This window comes from Pygocentrus nattereri, chromosome 1 (genome assembly GCF_015220715.1).
Source record: "Pygocentrus nattereri isolate fPygNat1 chromosome 1, fPygNat1.pri, whole genome shotgun sequence".
Taxonomy (NCBI): domain Eukaryota; kingdom Metazoa; phylum Chordata; class Actinopteri; order Characiformes; family Serrasalmidae; genus Pygocentrus; species Pygocentrus nattereri.
The window spans coordinates 16,381,751-16,402,210 of NC_051211.1; the positions used below are offsets into that span (position 1 = coordinate 16,381,751).

Sequence of the window (20,460 nt, forward strand, 5' to 3'; positions counted from 1 at the left end):
TGAAAATGCATGTCATTGCTGCACATTAAGAATTATTTGGATGTATGGATCCACTATGTCAGGGGAGTCACCCGAGGCAGAAACAGAAATAAAGGTTTGGAAGTAGATCAGACTTAATATAGCCAACCCTGATCCACTAGAAAACGACTGGATCAGCAGAGACCTCAATCCATTAGATCAGACTGGAACATTCCTGTCCAAATGGCATATTTTTTGTGGCATAAAAAACTAATGAAATGTTAAGTTCACATTCTGAAGGGTTCTCTATTGTCTTTTACTTGCAGCTGAAAGACTATAATTTTTTTTTTTTTTTTTTTTTTTTGCAGGATGTGATTCAGCACACATTCCTCAGTAATATCAATCCTGACTCTTGCAGGTTCTCACTCTGTTTCGCTGTACAGTTTCTGTCTGATATCGGGAGTCACTTCTCCAGCTGTTTCTTTAGCCAAACCTACTGGCTCTGTTAACACTGAACAGTGCTTCCTTGAGGAATATGGGCTCATTCTGCTTTCTATGTGAGATACAGTTACAGCGACCGTTGGGTTTGTACAAAAGCTGCATGTACACTTAGAAATCAAAGAGATACAAATTCTCAGAGCCTCATTACTATGTTCACATACACACAGCCAGCACTTTATTAAGAACACCTGTATATCAACACATTTATGAAGTTATCTAATTATCTATTATCTAGCCAATCATGTGGCAACCATGCATATTCAGGCCAGCAGCTTCAAATAATGTTCATATCAATCATCAGACTAGAGAAAAGCATGATCTAAGTCATTTTTACCATGGCATATTCCTTGGTGACAGACAGGCTAGTTTGAGTATTTCTATAACTGCTCATCCCCTGGGATTTTCAAAGACTTTACTCAGACTGGTGCAATAAAGCAAAAAATATATAAATAAAAAAATCCAGTGAGCAGCTCTTCTGCAGACAGTCGCCTTGTTTGTTGATCAAAGAGGTCAAGGGAAAATGGCCAGACTGGTTCGGGCTGACAGAAAAGTTACAGTAACTCAGATACAATGTACACTCTTCAATTGTGGTGAGCAAAAAAGTCCCAGAATGCACAATACGTTAAATCTTGAATTGGATGGGCTACAACAGCAGAAGATCACGTAGAGTTCCAATTCTGTAAGTCAAGAACAGAGAGCTGAGGCTGCAGTGGCCACAGCCTCACCAAAATTGGACAGCTGAAGAATGGATGAATCTCGATTTTTGCTGAGGTACACAGATGGTAGTGTCAGAATTTGGCGCCAACAGCATTAGTCCATGGGCCCAACTTGCCATGTCAACAGTCAAGGCTGATGGAGGTGGTGTAACGGTGTGGTGAATGTTTTCTTTCTGCCTGTTCATTTCAAACTAGTTTCATAAACATGACAATGTGCTCAATGTTCTTCCGTGGTCTTCCCAGTCACTGGATCTGAATCCAATGGAACACCCTTGGGATGTGGTAGAACAGATTTGCAGCATGTGGACCTGAAAAATCTGCAGGAATTGCATGATGCAATTGTGTCGACAAGGACCAGAATCTCAAAGTAATGTTGCCCACATAAGCCACCAAAAGAGAGTAAAGTGAGGCCACAGCCAGTTTTAGTATAGTGTTCCTAATAAAGTACTTAGTGAGTATATTTGTGTATGTTTGGATGCCGAATGAAACTGCTAATAACCAAATGGGGTTGAAAGGCTGTATTTAAACAGTTAATCAGATTTGTCTTCTCATGCTGGTCCTGGTGATCACTGGGCCACCTTTAGTACTTTATCAATGTTTGTATCAAAAAGATAATCCAGTTTCATTCTTCAAATCACCATCAGTGCAGACAGTTAAGGGTTTTCTCTTTAGTCAAAATTGGGTGATAAAACAAGACTCATGAAAACAGGTCTAGAAAAACATGAACATCTTACTATAAACACGAACTTAACATTTCCTATATTTTTTTTTTTAAACCCAATTTTCTCCCTAATTTAGTCATTTCCAATTCAACCCACTAGTTAGTATTGTGTGATTGGGGGAGTCCTATCAATGCTAGGAGGGTGAAGCCTAACACAGGTCCTGAGTCCTGTGAAACCAACCACCACATCTTTTCAAACTGCCGCTCACGCAACGTCACTGGACAGCCGAATGTGGAGGACAGTGCCAACCATCAGATCTGTTGCGCCAGCTAACAGACACCTGAGCTAACTCGCATTGCATTGAGTGATGACAGAGAAGGGGGGGCCACCCTACCCACCTAGAGAGAGCGAGGCCAAATATGCTCTCTTGGACTCCCGGCGACGAATGGCTGTAGCATCATCAAGGATCAAACTCCTAATGATGGGGTCAACGCTTAGATGGTTGTGCCACTTTTCTAATGTTAATGATGTGATAGAGGTATCCCTCTATCACACCATACTACCAAGCTGGAAGGATGAAGGATAGAATATACTTTCTCAAACATGTGAAGCACCACCAATCTTGAGCTCAATATGCTATAAGGACTTTGTAATTTCAGCAAATTTAGGTAATAAATAATAGGTCACTTTATTGAAATGCAGGCCATATTCTGCATTGCCTTTATGTTCAGTAAATGCCCCCTCGGTTCAGTTTTAAACCCTCTTGATAACTTTTCACCTTGTTCTTTAAACCAGATGTTTATTTCCTTAAAACAAAAATCAAGTTAGTCTGTTTTTATGTACATAAATAACATAATATTACATACAAAAAAAATACACTCGCATTCACACCCTGGAAACAGGAAAAGAAAGCTGCCCTGTTCAAGCTAAACTCATTACACTCACTCAAATCACTCCAAACTCAAAGTCCAATTCATAGTTGTGTTAACCCAAAGCTGCATCCCCCTTCAGAGATCATGTTTGTTTTAAATCCACGTGTAAGCTTTCAGAAATGAGTCACATTAGCAAAACAGCACAAGGTGGGAAAACGTGGCTGGTTCAATCACTTCTATGAAAGGCAATCTTCCAGGACAGGCTGTGTACTCACTCAAATCAGATGAAATCCATGTTCTTAGAAAATATTCCAACTAAGGAATCCATGTGATGCAAAAGAAATAGTGATCAATGTTTACAGTCTCCTTTCGTAGGTTGGATCATATGTAGCACTGCGTTCACATTGTGTTGTCTTTTCTGAGCCAGATCTAGATTGATCTTAAAGGAATATGTCAGTGTTTTTCAAGGTAATCTCCTCATAATCATAGTCATTTAACATGGACAAATGTCTGTTTTTCTGCACTTACAATAGAACAGAGAACCAATAAAACACACTTATATCAGAAGCTAACGGGCAGCTGCTGAAGTTCAAGATGGAAATCTGTAATTACATAACATGACCTGGAAACAACCGTTACACTCCAACTATACATGTGTTGACAATGAGACAATTTTAAGGCTGTTTTTATGAAATGTTTGATTTTCCAACATTCCAACACAGCAACATTCACTTAGCAGCTTCCCATTGACTTCTACTAGGAATGTGTTCAATGTGTTTTCTGTTCTTTTCTAAGCACAGAGAAAAACAGCATTAATCTGTGGTGATGTACACTATAGACGCAGCTGATGGAGATTAGGCTGAAAAAAGCTCAAGAACATCTTTAAACATCCTCCATCATACTAGCTGAACCCAACTGGTGGATGCTCAGTTAGCTTTTAGTCGTTTAGAGGCCATATCCTGGTTAGGCTCCTCCTGTTCTCTTTTAGCTCCACCTCCTGCCTCACCATTAGACTCCACCCCTAGAGTCTTCCCCGCCCTCAGCTCCCTTCTTTCTCTCCTCTCCTCCATCTCCTCAATTTCCTCTGCAAACAGTGCTTTGAGAGGAGCCAGGAGCCGAGGAAGGATCTGGAAATCTCCTGGCCGGATCTGGAACACATATTCCAAACACAATTTGAATGTATTAAATATTTATAAGCTTACTGTAGAGGCAGCAGACTTGGCCAATAAACCTGAAATATCAACAGGTTAACCTTTAACGCCATTACACTTGCTTACAAGTGAAATTAGTGTCCTCGACCAACAGGCTATAAACAAACACATTAAACAGAGACAACATGCTGTGCAGTCAGTCATTAGAATGTATTACATAGTATAACTATCTATAAGTGACTTTAGGCGATTTAGCCAGCTTGCAACAGCTGCAATGTACATCAGTTATCGACACCTTTGTTTTGCAACAATCAGTGTGCATCAGTATAGTTATGCTTCCTTCTGTGTTTTCACTGTATATGCTCAGTGAGATTGCTAGGTAACTCCTACATTAGCTCTTTTGGTAAACGCAGCTATACAGTAGTCACATCACTTCTGACAATCACAGCATTTTCGACACTTTTTTACTGCAGATCGGCATGCAGCGCCAGGTTCTCTCAAGTATGTTATCAGGTATAACTTAGGCTATGTTCTGATTGACAGCCCAAATCAGATTTTCAGGATCCAAAGCATATTTGGAAGTGGTTTGAAAGGCAATTCCAGTCGATTTTTACAGACCCCTTTCAGTCAGCACTAGACGCTCTGTTCTGTCACTTGCAACACAACGTACAATGACAATGTCAAATCCAGATGGAAGTGCTTGGCTTCAACAAGAGCAGCAAAGATTCACGCTAATGCCAGAGAATGTTGAAGAGTTTGGTTGGTGAGATGATGCACCTCCATCTCTCCTGCATCTGTGTTTCAAATTTACGTCAGCAGCGTAGCTACGTAGTTACTGATGCCTACGTTGTTTCCAGAGCAACCCACGCAGATCGGTTGGTACACAAAACTGATCACATGCAAATGACAGTGTGAACAGTCGTCTCAAGAGATGTGATTTGAGAAACAAACCCAATCACAACATGGCCTTACAGTCATGATGCCTTGGTCATGCCTATTTTGGAAGGCAATACAAACTGCTATTTTCTAGTTATTGCAGCTTTTAGAGCCACAGTTATTGGCAGTGATAACAAAAGCATGGTGCAATTTTATTTTCATCATTTCTCATTTCTAATACATAGGAACAATTCTTATAAAAATGAGGCTCAATGAAGCTTTCAACTGACCCCATGTTTGTGTTTCTAAGGACAAAATGAGATATTTCATTATGATGTGAATTTAAGTTATTATTCTTGTTTTTCAGAATTAAAAGTCATCTTTTACATTTCTGCTGTGCTTTTGGAATTTCATGGCATCAAGATCTTAAGAGGTTAGTGCAGACTCAAACTAGCTCGAATACAAAAGGTAGGCAAAACGTAATTCAGTGTGTAACTATGTAATTAACTGTGTAATTCATTTTAAATAATTGTGTAACAAATGTAATGTATAGCAAAACAATAATGATCTCAGTGATCTGGGAAATTGCTCACCCTCATGTGGTCGAAGGAGATTCCCACACGCTGATTGAAGTCGTCGCTAAAGAGTGGAATCTTGGCGTATCTTTGGCTGAAGTGGTTCAGCATAATGAACTCTGCATTCATCTTCATCCCGATGTCGATGGCCTGTGAGGTTGTGCTGCTCAAACCGAGAAGAAAACAGTGTTAGTACAGACAGGAGGCACATTCTGTAACAGCATCATGTCAGAGAGATCGGATGTGAGCAACGAGGCTCGTAATGTGAACATAGCCCAAGACTGAACTTCTTAAGGTTTGGTAAAAGCTCTGAAAAACTAAAAATCTGATATTTAATTGTTCAGGCTGCTGAATAATTGCCTACTGAATATGAATTTTCTGCTGAAAAATGAATAACTTGTACTCAATGGCAGTTCTGACTGGAAATCAAATAAAGGGTTAAAATCTAACTTTTGCACATCAAAAAGTTCATTTTCAGTAAATTGCTCTAGTGCCTAGGCCTCACTCACAATGATAAACCAACAGAAAAAGTAATCAAACTGGAGGAGTTCTTCCCCGTTCTTCCACCGCTTCATCCAACACATCCGCTGCATCTCTTGAGAGCTGAAACAGGCTGTGATAAATTGATAGTTCTGCTCAACTGGGCTAAAAAGCTGAAATGGTTGGATGCCTTCCAGGAGCTGCAGCTGACTAATTGGTCATTCTGCCAATTACTATAACAAAACCAGCAGAGTCTGTACACTTTAAACTCCAGTGTTAAAAAAAACGTCACCGCGATGTAGACCCAGGGTTCAGAATACTTCATTCTCACCACTTTCTCAAAAGTGTTGCTCACAGGGCATCTGATCTACACAGACCATCAAACATTGGAAGAGCTTTTCAGAAAGTTTTTAAAGTAAATGTGCATGTTTTCATGGTCAATTTTCTATAACTCAACATACTATTGAGTTATAGAATGTGGTATAGTGGTATAGCTAGTTATACCTAAAGGATTAGCATGTTGCTGTTATGTGCTAACAAAACATTTCATATTTACTTTTTTCTTTACAAAACCCACTCATGGCCAAAAATTTTAGGATGATAAACAGAATCATTCCAGAGCTTCGAACAGCGACTACTACATGTGACAATGACCACTTGAATTTCTCTCATCAGGTAATTTTCATACTTTTATTCAGAATTAAATTCAAATGTTCTATTGTATTGTTAAAAATCAGTTCTGTTAAGAAAAGACCGATTTTTAATATAATAAACGATAACAGTCATATGTTTAGCCATATACAGGCTACTGAATTTTTAAAATCACATTCAGAGCCTTAATATCTTTTTCAGACGTCAACAGATGAAAAATATATTACATATCGCTGTTTTTGACTTGATTTGAAAATGCCCATAGTCCTTTACATCATATGTAAATTTCATGATAAATGGACTAAAACAAATGACCCAAAATGACTTGGAAAAAAGTCTGGTTCCTTTGGCTTCCATAAAACGTAAAGTAGACTTTTTAATGATCTAAAGGAACCCTCAGATTCAGACCTGGACATTAATGGAGTTGACCGAAATGTAATCAAACATTACTTAGAAAGTTTCTAAACTCAGGACGATGTCCTCAAACTTTTGACAGGCAGGCAACCTTTACTTGACACATGGGTTTCCAATGGACTGATTCTTAATACCCATAAAAGATGTGGTAGGTTAGAGCAGTGGCCATTGGGATCAATTTAATCTAAAAAAAAAACCCTTCCGAAATAAACGACAGTAAGCTTGCTCTATAAAACTTTTTTTTTGACAATTCCTTCTTTTTAAAGCTCATTATTCTTATGATAAGGTCAAACACTTCTTTCTTTCTGTTTCCAGCATGATTCTATAGCTAAGAACAATCCGAACGTGCTCCAAAACACACGACAGAGCAGAGACAAATCGAAGCCAATCTCAGTCGAGAATCCAATAAGATAAAAGCGTCCACTTCAGACACGGCCATCTAAAGGCAATGTGAGCAGTTAGGAGCAGAACCCATTTATTTCTAGAGTCTTTTGTGTTTCAGCAGCCGAGGACTGGAGTGGTATGTAACTGAGAGAACAGCAGGATACTTTGTTACCCAGTACCATACGGACACAAAGATTCTAGCCTTTCCACATATGTGTCTGCTTTTCTATCTTTCTGCACTGTGTTAGTGGGAAATCAAAGGTTATTAGTGTAACTGCCACTCTGTGAAGTTCTTTAAGGTACACATTACACTATAACTGCATCACAGGAAGATATGGAGAAAATAATGTCAAATAAGAAGTCATGCCTGGCAACACCGTCGCAGTTGCAGGCACTTAGGCTTTGTTCAAACTTCAGGACAATCTGGATTGTTTCTTCAATCTAACTGAACATATCGTTCAGATTTCAATGAACAAGTAACCAAATCTGATTTCTATACTCAAACTGTAGTCATACTTGTTGGCATTCCCACACTGATTGTAAAAATGCATGTGTGCATATACTGATTAGGTCAGGGCAAAACTAAGCAAACCTAATGACAACAACTAGCTAGTAGAAAGGTAATGCTATATTTCGATCCATATCAGATTCAAAATCATATACAAATGTGGCACAAATCCCATTGGAAAAAGTCAGATGTGGCCTTTTGCCGTTCAGACTAGATAAAATCTGTCCTGCACAAACCAAATATGTTGGAAAATTGAGGAATCAATTTCAGTTCGTCTGTTCACAATAAAATTTGGATTTTCTAATGTTTTATTAAAAATCGGTAGACCCTTAGTCATCCATCTCTTAAATCGCTTGATCCAGCTACGGTTGCTGTAGCAAAAGGGAAAGCAGAGAATCCCAGACGACGCTGCGCCTCTACTTCCTCCAGCTTATTCAGCAGACCCATGTAACCCAAAGACCCAATTTAATATGATTAAATTAAAGACTATAGAGCTCATTTGGCCACATGGTCTAACAAGTTTGAAAATTCTTCATATCTGATGAGGCAAGATCAGAGAAGATACAGACCAAAGCAACTGTCACACTTTAAATATAGATATTAATGATTTGACATTAACTGAAGTTGAATTTTGTATGTTTTGAATACCGTAATCAAATAATATCTGATATTTCAATTGATTTTTGCTTTTGTCAAATACAACATGTGCACAGCCAAGTGGACTTTTTGAACGTGTATATTTTTCCCAACTTTAACTAAATATCTATTCATTAGCATTTGCCAGAACCAATTTTGATTGTGTGAGAAGTGTATAGGCAGCCTAAGAGTGTGAATGCTTGAACAGTTACCTGTGTCTTTTGTCCATGGCTTCCTCTTCCATTCCATCTTCCAGTGTGGCTTCATGTATCAGCAACGTCGCATTTTTTCCTGCAACACATCACCACATACAGTGAAGAAGCGCAGCTGGCCACGCACGCGCACACACACACACACACACACACACACACACACACACACACACACACACACACACACACACACACCTTTATACATTTTGAAGACATGGGGTCATACAGTACCAGTGCCAAAGTACAGCAAAAACCTATTTATTATTCGTCATAGAAACAAGCCACGTTCCGCTTGTAGATTTCACATTTTATTAAAATAAACACAAATGTATGTTTTTCCAATTTTTATATTTTATTAAATTTTATTTATTATATTTTTAATATTTTTAAACCCTACATAGCCAGGATAATTTAGCTGTTTCTGTAGGTTAGCCTTGTTTACTACAATTTTTCTAAAAAATGTATAAAGCGCACACACACACACTCACAATCTGAAGCAATCAATCACTGTATTTGTGTTAGATCACTAGTACTGCAGTAATAAAGGCTGTGGGTGAGGAAGTGGAGCTTCAGCCTGGGAGAGATTCAGCCGGCTAATTTGGAGACAGTCGATGGAGCAGCATTCTCTCTTCCTCTCCGTCTCTCTCTCTTTCTCCCGCTCTCTCTCTCTCAGGCTATTAGAGGAGTTTTGGGCTTTAGGGAAGCCTACAGTGCTGATCGATAACAGAGCGGAGAGAGGAAGCAGAAAACCAAACTGCGGCTTTAAAAACAGGAACATCCCTATTGATCCGAACCCACTCAGGACAGAACAATTACAGAGATACCTACACTCACACGCACCCACACTGCTCGATTACACTGCAGTGACTTTTCATAGTCTGCTTTACCCAACATGGACCACCAAATACAAACTGAAAATTTACAGTGTCACATCATAAATCAGTTCAACCCACATCAACTAAACCAAACAGGCCTTCTGACCCAATTAAAAGGTTTTGTGAAAAATATAATTTGCCCATTTTTTCCACTTTTGCAAATTTAGCGCAAATATGCAATTAGTCTCCAACTGTCATAATACAGACAGTAGAAAGATTATTATAACATAGGTTTATTGATAAAAGTCTATCTGAAATAAAGTATGGTTCACAGTATTACAGCATTATAACCCATTCAACCTAGCTGAACAACAGCAAACTCATCTTGTCAACTCGCAACAATAGAGCTGTCAGATGTTTGCAAAGTTGATGTTTGGTAGCTGATGCTACCATGTTTACTTTGCCTTTGGTAGCCAACTTGTTCGATATTACTAACAAGCAATGCTGCCTGTGGTCACAATTGTTTTACTTCACTCTCACTTTCTAATTATGTTGGTTGTTGATCTAAAGTGGAAGGCCTTCAGTTCAGCTTCTACAGTTCTAACCAAGCATATAACTCACTTAACTATATCTCCCTAGATACCAAAGGATGGGGCCATTTTCTGTTTGGCATTTCAAGATTAACCCTTTCGTATGGAACCAATACTTCGCCATAAAATAAGAGCATTACCAAAATACATACAGAAACTGAATGCAACACAGTGATTCTATTAAATAAAATAAACTAAAAATGATAGACATGTACATGCGTTTAAAGTTGCTTCAGTCAGCATCAGTCTATCTATCCCAATAAAAACAAATGCAAAGAAGCACCCTGGTCCCCAAACTATGCGTACAATGTGACTCCCCTCCTTAGCTAACATTAGCTGGCGTGAATATTACCATCAGCAGCTGCCAGACAGAGCTTGATTGTCCTATAGCTAATGGAAGCTACCAGCTGCCAATAAGAACAGTGTGGTTGATTTTGTCGCCACAACAGTAAGTGTTGCTTGTGCATGAACAGGGTGTGTAACACTCACCCATGTGTACAAGGGCGTCACAGGGCATGGTGTCTCCAGAGAACACAATCCGCCAGCCGGACTGATGGGTCAAACTGCAGGCAAATGCATTCTTGCAGTGCCGCACCAGACAGGTCTGAAACTGTAACATATACACAGGGAAAAGTTTTAACCTAGCAAAAATGTATTGTACTATAAAGTTATGTGTGTGTTTCAGATTGTCTTACCTTAGTGAGGTCATTTCTCTTCAGGACGGCCTGAATGAAGGATTTGGTTTTAAACTTGGGCATTTCCGCACCTTCACACAGACACTTGGCTGGGATGAAGCTAAAACACGCACAGAGATAGACGGTGGATACTAAAGCATCATGACGTTAATTTATCATGGTCACAATCTTGATTTATTACAAAGTGTGATTTGATTAAAGAACAGTGTCAATTCTGCAGACCAATGTAGGGTCACAAGGACCTCCGCAACACTGTAATGGCTAGGTGAACATATGGGATAGACGGATGAATGGGTGAATATATGTGACTGATTAATGGAAACAGGTGAATGTATGGAATGATGGATGGATGGATGGATGGATGGATGGATGGATGGATGGGACAATGAATTGGTGAACATATTCCTTTAATGTACTGCTTTGGTCATTTGAGCATTAGTTATTTTAACTAGCTTTTTTAAGATTAAACAGTATTTATGAAATCATAATAAAATAATAGTATCATAATAAATAATAAAAACAATAAAAATCCACATAAGGTTGTTCTATAACCAACATTTTGACTAACTGTCGACATCTAAAAGGAGTAAAGACCCAAAGCAAAAAATATAACAGGACTACAATCAATTTGGACAAAAATCTGCTGTATAAAGAGCCAAAATATGAGCTCTGGTCTCTTTACACTGTGTCTGCTCATGTTTTTTCAGGCTTTTCCTTGCCAAGACGACAACTGTTCTGAGAAACGTACACAAATCTGGAGCTCTGCGTTGGTGGCTCCCCCCTTAATAGAGTATCGAGTGTATGTTGCAAGCTGAACTTGAAAAAATATATATTAATATATAAAACAAAACGGAGATGGAAAAATGGTGAAAGCACAGGCACTGGGATTCCTGAGAGGGACATCAGTGCTGAGATGTCTCTTCCCACTGCAGTGCTCTATCACAGACTCTATCACTGAGAACTAAGAAATCTCTTCAAAATGCCATAATCCTCATATGGTCCATCCATGTCTCTTTGAGATTACAGGCCTAGACTGCTTCACACAGTTCTCCAAAAACGCATTTCTGATGTTCAATTTAGATACTTGGATGTTGAAGCTCTTTCAGAGAAGTCATATCTATCACATAAGTATTTCTTTCATTTCAGGTTCATCATCATTGCCCAGCATTCAACAAGGCTGTAAAAAATACCTTCCAGTTAGGTTAAGCTATTTGCTAAGCAAGGTCTCAGAATTCTGAATTCTAAAATAAACTGGTACCCAAGCGCAGTGCTGCTAAAACATGCGCTAAAAGTGCTAAGCATTTAAATAACAAAGTCTGGTGCAACACATTCTGCCTTCTAGTCTTTTTCCAATATCAATCATACTTATTTCAGCAGGACAATGGCAAGCAACATTCTGCACAAATTACAACAGCATCTCTGTATAATCAGAAAGTGTCACTAGAATTTTGCTCTCAGACTGTTTTTATCATTTCAAATATCAAAACCTGTACTGTGATCATCATCAATCATGCTACAGACCCAAACACTATTCACTACTGCTGATCAAACCTGAGTTGGGAATCAAAGATCACAAAAATTCCAAAAAAATTTGCATGAGATTTGCCAATGTGTAGTAGATGGTATCTGTGTCGAACGTCCATAAAAGTGCTTGTCAATGACAAAACATGGCAAGCATGTAAAGTACATTTTTTTTCATTGGGGTGTAGTGCAGGTGTACTTAAGACAGTGTCCATACTTGACATGGCTGAGGATTTCTTGGCAGTGGTCATGATACTGGTTGAGCCACGTCATGATCTGAGTAGGAGCCACCAGATAAACTGGAGTGAAAGCTTTCCCCAGACTGTTCTACAGCCACACAGAGAAAGAAAGTATGGTAAAAATATGCAAGATCAAATTCAAAGTTAAATAAAATTTTCATTACAAAACATAAAATAATAAACAATGATTAGCAGCTGGTAGAGAAATAGTTCATATTCCATTCAAATAAGTATTAAAGCTAAAATTATTCATGTACTATGAAAACAATATCTGGATTTTGAGCAAAATAAAGAAAGAAATGCACTTACAAGAGCTCGCTCTCTCTGCAGCAACAAATTAACCAGCCCCTAATGAAAGAAAGGAGGAGAAGAAAAGAAAAACATTAGTGTGTAAGGTTTTGGGAGCCATAGAAGACACAATGAACATATAACAAAGGACTATAATACCAACATAGTTCACATATAGATGTATGTATTATTCAGAGCTGTCAGTTATCAATCATTTATTTTCCACATACAATATGCTGTGGTATAGAGCCAAACCAAAAGATTGTCACTGTCCAGTGACTTTGATTGTATACCATTTCTGGTTTAAACACCAAGAGCCAGTTTTGTCTTTGGATGTAATATCTGTTTCTGTAATCCTTAAACACAGGTAATCTAGTCCAAATCAAAATCTGGCTAAATTTCAGTCTTGATTTAAAGTCTGTCCTGGAAACAGCTTTAGTTAAGGATAAAGTAGGGCTTATAAAACAATAGCATTAACTAGATGTGCATTTCCTGAAGGAACTGCAAGAGTGCTTGAAAACAGCAGCAAGTGTGTGTGTTTGTGTGTGTTTCTGTGTAGGTGAACAACACCTCCTTATGTATGTCTGTGTGTGTGTGTCTGTGTGGTGTGTGTGAGAGGGAAAGATGTATGTGTTTGAGGGGGGAGGGGGGAGAGTCATTCAAATTAACTGTCACTCTTATTATGCAGCTCTTAGTGGAGAAGCTTTGTTTGAGTCCCTCTGAACAAACAGTCATAACTCGGGAAATGTTCACTCTATCGCTTAACCGGATAGATGGTGTGAGATAAGACCCCTTGAGTATTATTTGAGGATGGTGTAATGTTGTGTGTATTGAGAAGAAAATGTCTGAGTTATGACAAGTTAAACACAGAGAAAATCTTGAAATAAGCAGATTCTGATTTTGAGAAATTTACATGGGAGTGAATGGGGCAGTTTTCTGTGCCTAGTGCCAAATAAATACTCATAACTCTAAAGCTAATTGATAAAATGATGAGATATTTTGAGGTTTCAGAAAGGAGAAGTTTCTCTACTATTTACAACTGAACTGGAGTTCCTAGGTGAAAGTTTAAGGATTTTAAAGCAGATTCCCTGCGTGATCAGCTGTGTCTGTGAGACTGAGTGGCCTGCTGTGACATCATCGATGTCAGCTAGAATTTGAAGCTCTGAACATTCCGCCATTCATTCTTATGGGAGGTTTTTAATTTTTAAACTTAATTTTATTAAAAACTACCAATCCGATCGACTCCAAAATACATAGCACAAGTCACAGCGCTGAGACCTTCGAATCGCAGTTTGTACGGAGTCTGTACGTTAAGCGGTTTTGGCAGTATTAATTGCAGAAATGTGTAAGAAGAATAAGTATGAGAGATAACAATAGAGCGCTTTTTCAAGCTCCCTAATCACGTACAATATTTATGTAAATACAGAATGACATCAGTTTCCTAAAAGGGGCATTCTGACCTATTGGTAGCATCTAATATATAATATCTATTGTTATGTACTATTCTGCAGGACAGCACTGGAATTTGTCATACAACCATTTGGACTCCCCTCGCGCAAAAAAGATATTTTGAATCGTAATGTAGAAAGTAATGCAGAGACTAATCAATACAGATGTGATATTCAGCTACCTAGCAATAACACTACTTATCTGGCTTTCTTCTGCATTAGTAAACTAGAAGGAAAAAAATGCCTTCAAGCATCAACCCCAAAGCGGCCGTTTTCAAAAGCTCCTCCCACCTTCAAAATCCATCAGAAGATGCTATCCTAGTTTTTAAATCAAAAAAGTCTTGCTCTAGTAGAGACTACTGCAGCACCTCTGTAGGAGATGAGTAAGCATGTTTACAAAAGATGAAGCAATAGTTAAATGTTTCATTTTTGGCCAGTGTCCCTTTTAGTCGGCCCTTTAGACAAACGCCTTCTTAAATAAGTGGATCAGCGCATCTTGTGCTTAAAAAGGAGCACACTGTTTGTGTTAATGCATTTAATTGAGTAAACATGACACAGCAATTTGAGAGAACGTGAAAGACCCTGATAAGCAATAAACATTTAGTAATGGACACATTTAGAGTAAATACAAAATTCTTCTTTATGGTCAGATCCTGGTAAGCACCGTGTGGATGCTGGATGAGGGACTGACTAGAGAGATATTGATTGTTTAGCTGTGGATTGTGTGCTGCTTCACATACAAAAATAAAAGAACATGCTTGAGAGGGTTTAAAAAGCTGTTGCCTGAGCACCTTCTAAGTTATCTGTAACACAGAGCACTGTTTGCAACATTTGCTGGCGGTGTGTCGCTACTCAAACGGGCAACATCACCAATATGTAAATGCACATAATAATCATGAATAAAATTCTATAATGAATGAGACATTATAGAAAAACATGACAGTATTATCGGCCATATCCAGCACTGAGTTTATTTGGTGTGTTTATTTGGCTTTCTGAGCGCTTGCTGCTTGCACTTACCGTGTGATGATCAGCATGTATGTGAGAGATAAACACAGTTGACAACTTGGTCAACATCTCATCCACATGGTTGCCATAGTGACGGCACATCTGACCAAATGTGCCCTCGCCACAGTCCATCAGCAGAGACTGAGAAGAGCTGGGACAGGTAGACAGAGGTTGAGTACTCATGCAGCCACTTAACCCTTAGTACTTCACACTTTTTTATTTTACTGTTTAACATAATTACATACTAAAGTGAATTACATAGCTAGTTACACAGTGAATTACATTCAAATTTGTTTTACGTACTGTACACTTTACATACTGTGACGTTTATTTATTTCAATGTCAAGAAAAGGTGAAACCATGGCAAAATTGTAAAGGATGATTTTCTTTCCGCAACCCCAGAGTGGACACAACAATAACGATACATCAGAATCGTTCCAACCACAACTGCAGCCTATAAGGGTTAATGATGAGTAAGCATTTACTGTACCTACCTGATATTAACCAGAGTGCCGCTGACGTTTCTGATCTTCATCGGCAGAGCTGAGCCCGTCCCTAAAAACACCACCTCAGGGTACCGGTCCACTTTACCTTCAAAGCACACAGAGTCAGTCTAGCTACAAACTCATCTAACAACACAACACTACAGGAGAGCTTCTCAAATGGGGAAGTAAGGAGCATCAAGGATCCTGTTCTAAAATATCAGATTTAAAATCTGATATAATTAGCGTTTCTAAAAGGACGGTGAATCCTGTATAAACAAAGGTTAATAAGGGTCTTATACTCATTTGGGTTAGTTAGGTGAGACAAAGTCAGGGGTGTGAGTTGGCTGTACATTCAATTGATATTGTGGGTTGTATTGTATTTTTGTTCTTGTAATTTTTGTTAAACATATTGTGTTTTTAGTATTAATCACACCTCCCCAGGAACTGCAGATGGAAATGAGCTTCTTTTTTGAGATGAATGTATTTTGTGCATTGTCCCTGACAAAATAAACATAAAAAAACAAAAAAAAAAATTACATCTGCCGTTTCGCCTTTCTAATAACCCAAACAAACAGATTCACCCAAATATCTAATCTGATATACACAGAGTTATGCTTTCTGTTTAAGTCATACGGAGATGCAATCTGAATTACGGTTAAATAAAAATGGCTGAAATCGAGCTTGTTCTGCAATCCAACACCAAAAACACCAACATTTTCAACTGGAACACAGGCATAACTGTGAATTAACTAGGGTGGACAGAAAAAGGGCAGTACTAGAATCCATGCTAATAACAATAGCTGGCTATCTAGCTTGCTATTTGCCTAACATTACCAGAGTGAACTCTTTACAAAGTGATCATTCTGAAAATAATAATCCACAATTCCATCAAGTTAACATTCTGGTGCACACAGGCATTTTTCTACCGCACATTCAAAAACAAGAACTGATCCAAAAGGGAACCAACAAAACATTTCCCCAAATAAAAGCTATGATAACATTTCTAATTTTAAATCGAAAATGTATCACATAGGCAGACAAAATTACTTCTTTTCAACAACAGGCTCCCAGATTATACCCCTGGCTTGCAATGCTGGCTTGACCAACCATGTAAGAACGCAACAAATGACCATTTCTGAACCACACATGGTCTCCAAACCCTGTGGAGGATCTGCAGAAGTGAAGAAGTGTTTGATTCAGCCGAGAGTGAAAAGGTCAGCAGGCTGCTCAGCTGAGAAAATGAAACGTCACCAAACATCAGTGTTCCTGTCCATCTCTCTCGCTCTGCTCTGAGCAATCACTTCAACCCCTCCACCCCACTCTTTTTTCCGACTCTCTATCACTCTCTATTTTGAACTCACCAGACAGGGCGACAGAATCAGTCATTTGGAACTGTTTGAACTTCTCCACTTCCTGCAGAAAGTTTGGCACCTCTGCGGCCTCCTTAACAAATTCCTCTTCGTCGCAGGGAGGGATGGCGTCTCTGCGAACACACACACAGATCACAATCAAACACTCTAAGTCATCTGAGCAAGTGCTGACAGAAATATAATAGCTTGGCAGCAATTGATGTGAATCCTTCATCAATTTTAAGGGAACATCTTTGAGAAACAGAGACAGAAACAGTATCCGGTCACACTAGAGCTCCACCGCAGAGAGCTTCTCTCTATAAGTCCTGTGACTCAACTTTAACTTTTAATCTGGAGATAGCAGACATACTGATGCAGCTATTCCGACTTTAGATGTTATCATTATTTAAGACAAAGCAGTGCTTTTTTAACTGTTTAAGCTTTTCTCTAGACTTAGTGTTAAGCCTAGTCATAAACTCAGTTACAGTGATAGGGACTTTCTGATACAAATCATTTTCAGCCTTTAGTTTTTTGTTCAGAAGTAGATGATTTAAATGAGAACCATGAAACAGTGAATATTAGACACTGGAACTCTAGATCAATGTAATCTGACACAGTTCACACAAACTCTGAATTAGCATAATCTGGAGCAGTAAGCATTAACCACGCATTAGTGCAATCTGCTAGTTTAGTGTAATCTAGAGTAGTAAATATATACTGTTGATTAATGCAAGCTTGTTTGGGGACTATTAACTTTAGATTAGTGCATTCTTGATTGGGGAACATGAGCTCTAAATTGGTGTAATTTGTAGTAGTATGTATGAACAAGTATGAACATTAGATTAGTGTAGTCTGGATTGGAATACGAACCCTGGATTCGAGTAATCTGGAGTAGTACGTATTTACTGTATATTAATGCAAACTGGATAGCGGACTATGAACACTATCAGTATAATCTACATTGGAGTTCATAATCCTCAATCCAGATTATTCTGATCTAGAGGTCTAGTTTTCCCTGGTCTAGTTTGTGGAAATAAAGGTTACTTTAACTGCCAGATTACATTAAACTTGAGTTTGTATTAGCCAACCCTGATGCTAACCTAGGGTTCACACCCCATGATCCAGATTGTGTACTACCCAAGACATATTACACCGCTCTGTAGTATTTCTTTGCTACTCTAGATTGCACTAATCCGTAGTTCAAATCACCCAGTCCACTCCACATTACATTCATCTGGTGTTTGTTTTGCCTGCATCAGATCTAGAGTTTATATTCCCTAATCTGTAACAGGGTCTCACCGCTGCCACTCTGCTTTGGGTCTTAGCTGGAACTTAAGCAGACACTCCGCTCTCACGTTGGGTACATGCAGAGCAGCCTGAGACTCCTACAGCAAACAAAGAAAAAGAACAGACAATGCAGATTAATAAATAAAAGCATCCTTTTTCTTTTATCGCATTTGCAGGTTTTGAAAGTAACCAGTGGCTTAAACTGCCCTGCTTGGTGATTTAAAGAATGTGCTTTGCCTTTGTTAAACAATTCCAGGCCAATGTTTGAGTACACATGCATTTTTCTTTAAATGCAGCATCATCATCATCAAGAATCTGTGAATTACATTTTAAAATGTATATTTATTAGTGAAGTAAGAAATACTGTATACTTTAGTTAAAGAGAAAGGATTTTGGTCTGAAGCTGTAACAGAATGCACAGCATTTGAAGCTCTTTTTAAAGGCAAAAGTGGGACAATACAGATTTAGACAGATTTAAGTTTTCAATTACTGTTTTGATAAAGCCAACATGGCCATCAGCGCTGGGCTTTTGTAAATGTGGTACCGTGCTTTTGTAGTGCTGGAGTTGAGGGAAGATGTCTGTGTGGATGAGGTTCAGCTGTGTTTGGATCTTCTGGCTCCTGACGTTGTGAATGCAACATGCCTGTTCGTTCATAATCATGTGCTCCGTACTGGAAGGGAACCTGAGAAAGAAACGAATTCATAAAACACAAAACCTAAGCCTGATTTATTAATTTTTCATTTATATTATTACAATATAAATTGTGTCATTGTGCCACAAAATGCTGCCTGGAAACTGTTTCATGAGCATAATTAGTCAATAAATGCTTAACTGAATGTAATGCAGTGCAGTATGTAAAACTTGAAATTAAAATGAAAATAAAAAAAAAATCCCTGCACTCATTCTTGTTTTTTTTATGTGGCACTACTGGTGCTCTCTTGTCTGACCCAACATATCATACTTCTAAAAGCATAATTTTAAAATCAAATTCTGTGCTTTTCAATAACCTTGTTTTTTGAAGACCATTGAAGACTTCAAAGACAAAATAATACCATTTCCATGAAACTCAAATACAACAGGAGCTTAGATATACACATTCTCCATCTTCTAGCTTTTTATCAGTGGTCAGTTTGTGTCCACAGACGCAATCTTTTCGGAATTAGTTTCATACTCACAATGATTCTTTTCAAACAAGTCTTTAGTAATCAGCTTTGAATAAAGCAATTCTACAGGACTGAAATCACGCTGAACACATTATTATTAATTGTAATACTGTAGTGGGAGCACTGTGTACCTCTCTATCCAGCACTGATACTCCTCTGTTTTCAGCACTGATTCTGGGGTCATGTGCACCACCAGAGTGGCTCCATCTTCCCCACTCTGATATCTGAGACAGACAGACAGACAGACAGACAGACAGCTTACATTATGAAAATCATGTGAACATAGTAATGTGTCCCATACACATTACTTTAATGGACAGTAAAATGGACAGTCCAGGGTGACCGTACCTTTGGAGGACCTCGTTAGAGCAGAGCGGTTGAATAAACTGTACGGAAGGGCAGTCAATCACAAGGAACACTGGCCCTGGGTCAGTGGGTGTACACACTTCCTCGGGCTGGATCTGAAACGCACAGTAAAGCAAAATGTGAAGCTACATCCCAAACCTCCTCTCATTCCAGACTCCAGCACAACCTTCTGTCCAGATAGGAGACTAAAACTAAAATTAGGGCTGGGCAATGTGACGATATTTACTGTGATACATCACAATACGCTTGTCTAAGCATATCATCTGTACTTCTAGAAAACATAACAGCATGTTTCATTAAACGGAAATCATAATTAGTGCTGTGTAATTGGAATTAGTGCGGCACAATATGTGAAATGTTGAATAAAAAAAAACTGTAATCATATTTTTTAACAGTACTTTTAAACCTGGCAGCACTGGTGCTTTTTTGTTTGTTCCATCTTATCGGATGTCAGGAAAAAAGTATTATGATGCTGTGTATCGTGAAAATTTCTTGAAATACTGTTGTGTGTTTGTCATAACACCTAGCCCGAACTCTGACGGCATAAGAGCCGGAGAGGCTCACAGATGCAGATCCTGTGAAATCTCTGCTTTACAAAAGCCCATTCTG

The 20,460-nt window shown here is 38.6% G+C and overlaps 1 protein-coding gene across 1 annotated transcript in view; it reads right to left on the minus strand.

Moving 5' to 3' along the window:
- Positions 1–607: 607 nt before the first annotated feature.
- Positions 608–20,460, minus strand: part of elac2 (elaC ribonuclease Z 2) — a 35,142-nt gene continuing 15,289 nt past the window's right edge. The window contains exons 11-24 of the mRNA XM_017708103.2: positions 19,834–19,946; positions 19,617–19,709; positions 18,866–19,004; positions 18,334–18,419; positions 17,047–17,168; positions 15,695–15,791; positions 15,213–15,351; positions 12,766–12,804; positions 12,435–12,544; positions 10,697–10,796; positions 10,491–10,611; positions 8,597–8,675; positions 5,330–5,474; positions 608–3,857 (exon numbers count right to left, since the gene is read on the minus strand). Of these exons, the coding sequence (XP_017563592.1) occupies positions 3,636–3,857; positions 5,330–5,474; positions 8,597–8,675; positions 10,491–10,611; positions 10,697–10,796; positions 12,435–12,544; positions 12,766–12,804; positions 15,213–15,351; positions 15,695–15,791; positions 17,047–17,168; positions 18,334–18,419; positions 18,866–19,004; positions 19,617–19,709; positions 19,834–19,946 (1,605 nt within the window). The 3' untranslated portion in view covers positions 608–3,635. The remainder of the gene's footprint in view (positions 3,858–5,329; positions 5,475–8,596; positions 8,676–10,490; positions 10,612–10,696; positions 10,797–12,434; positions 12,545–12,765; positions 12,805–15,212; positions 15,352–15,694; positions 15,792–17,046; positions 17,169–18,333; positions 18,420–18,865; positions 19,005–19,616; positions 19,710–19,833; positions 19,947–20,460) is intronic.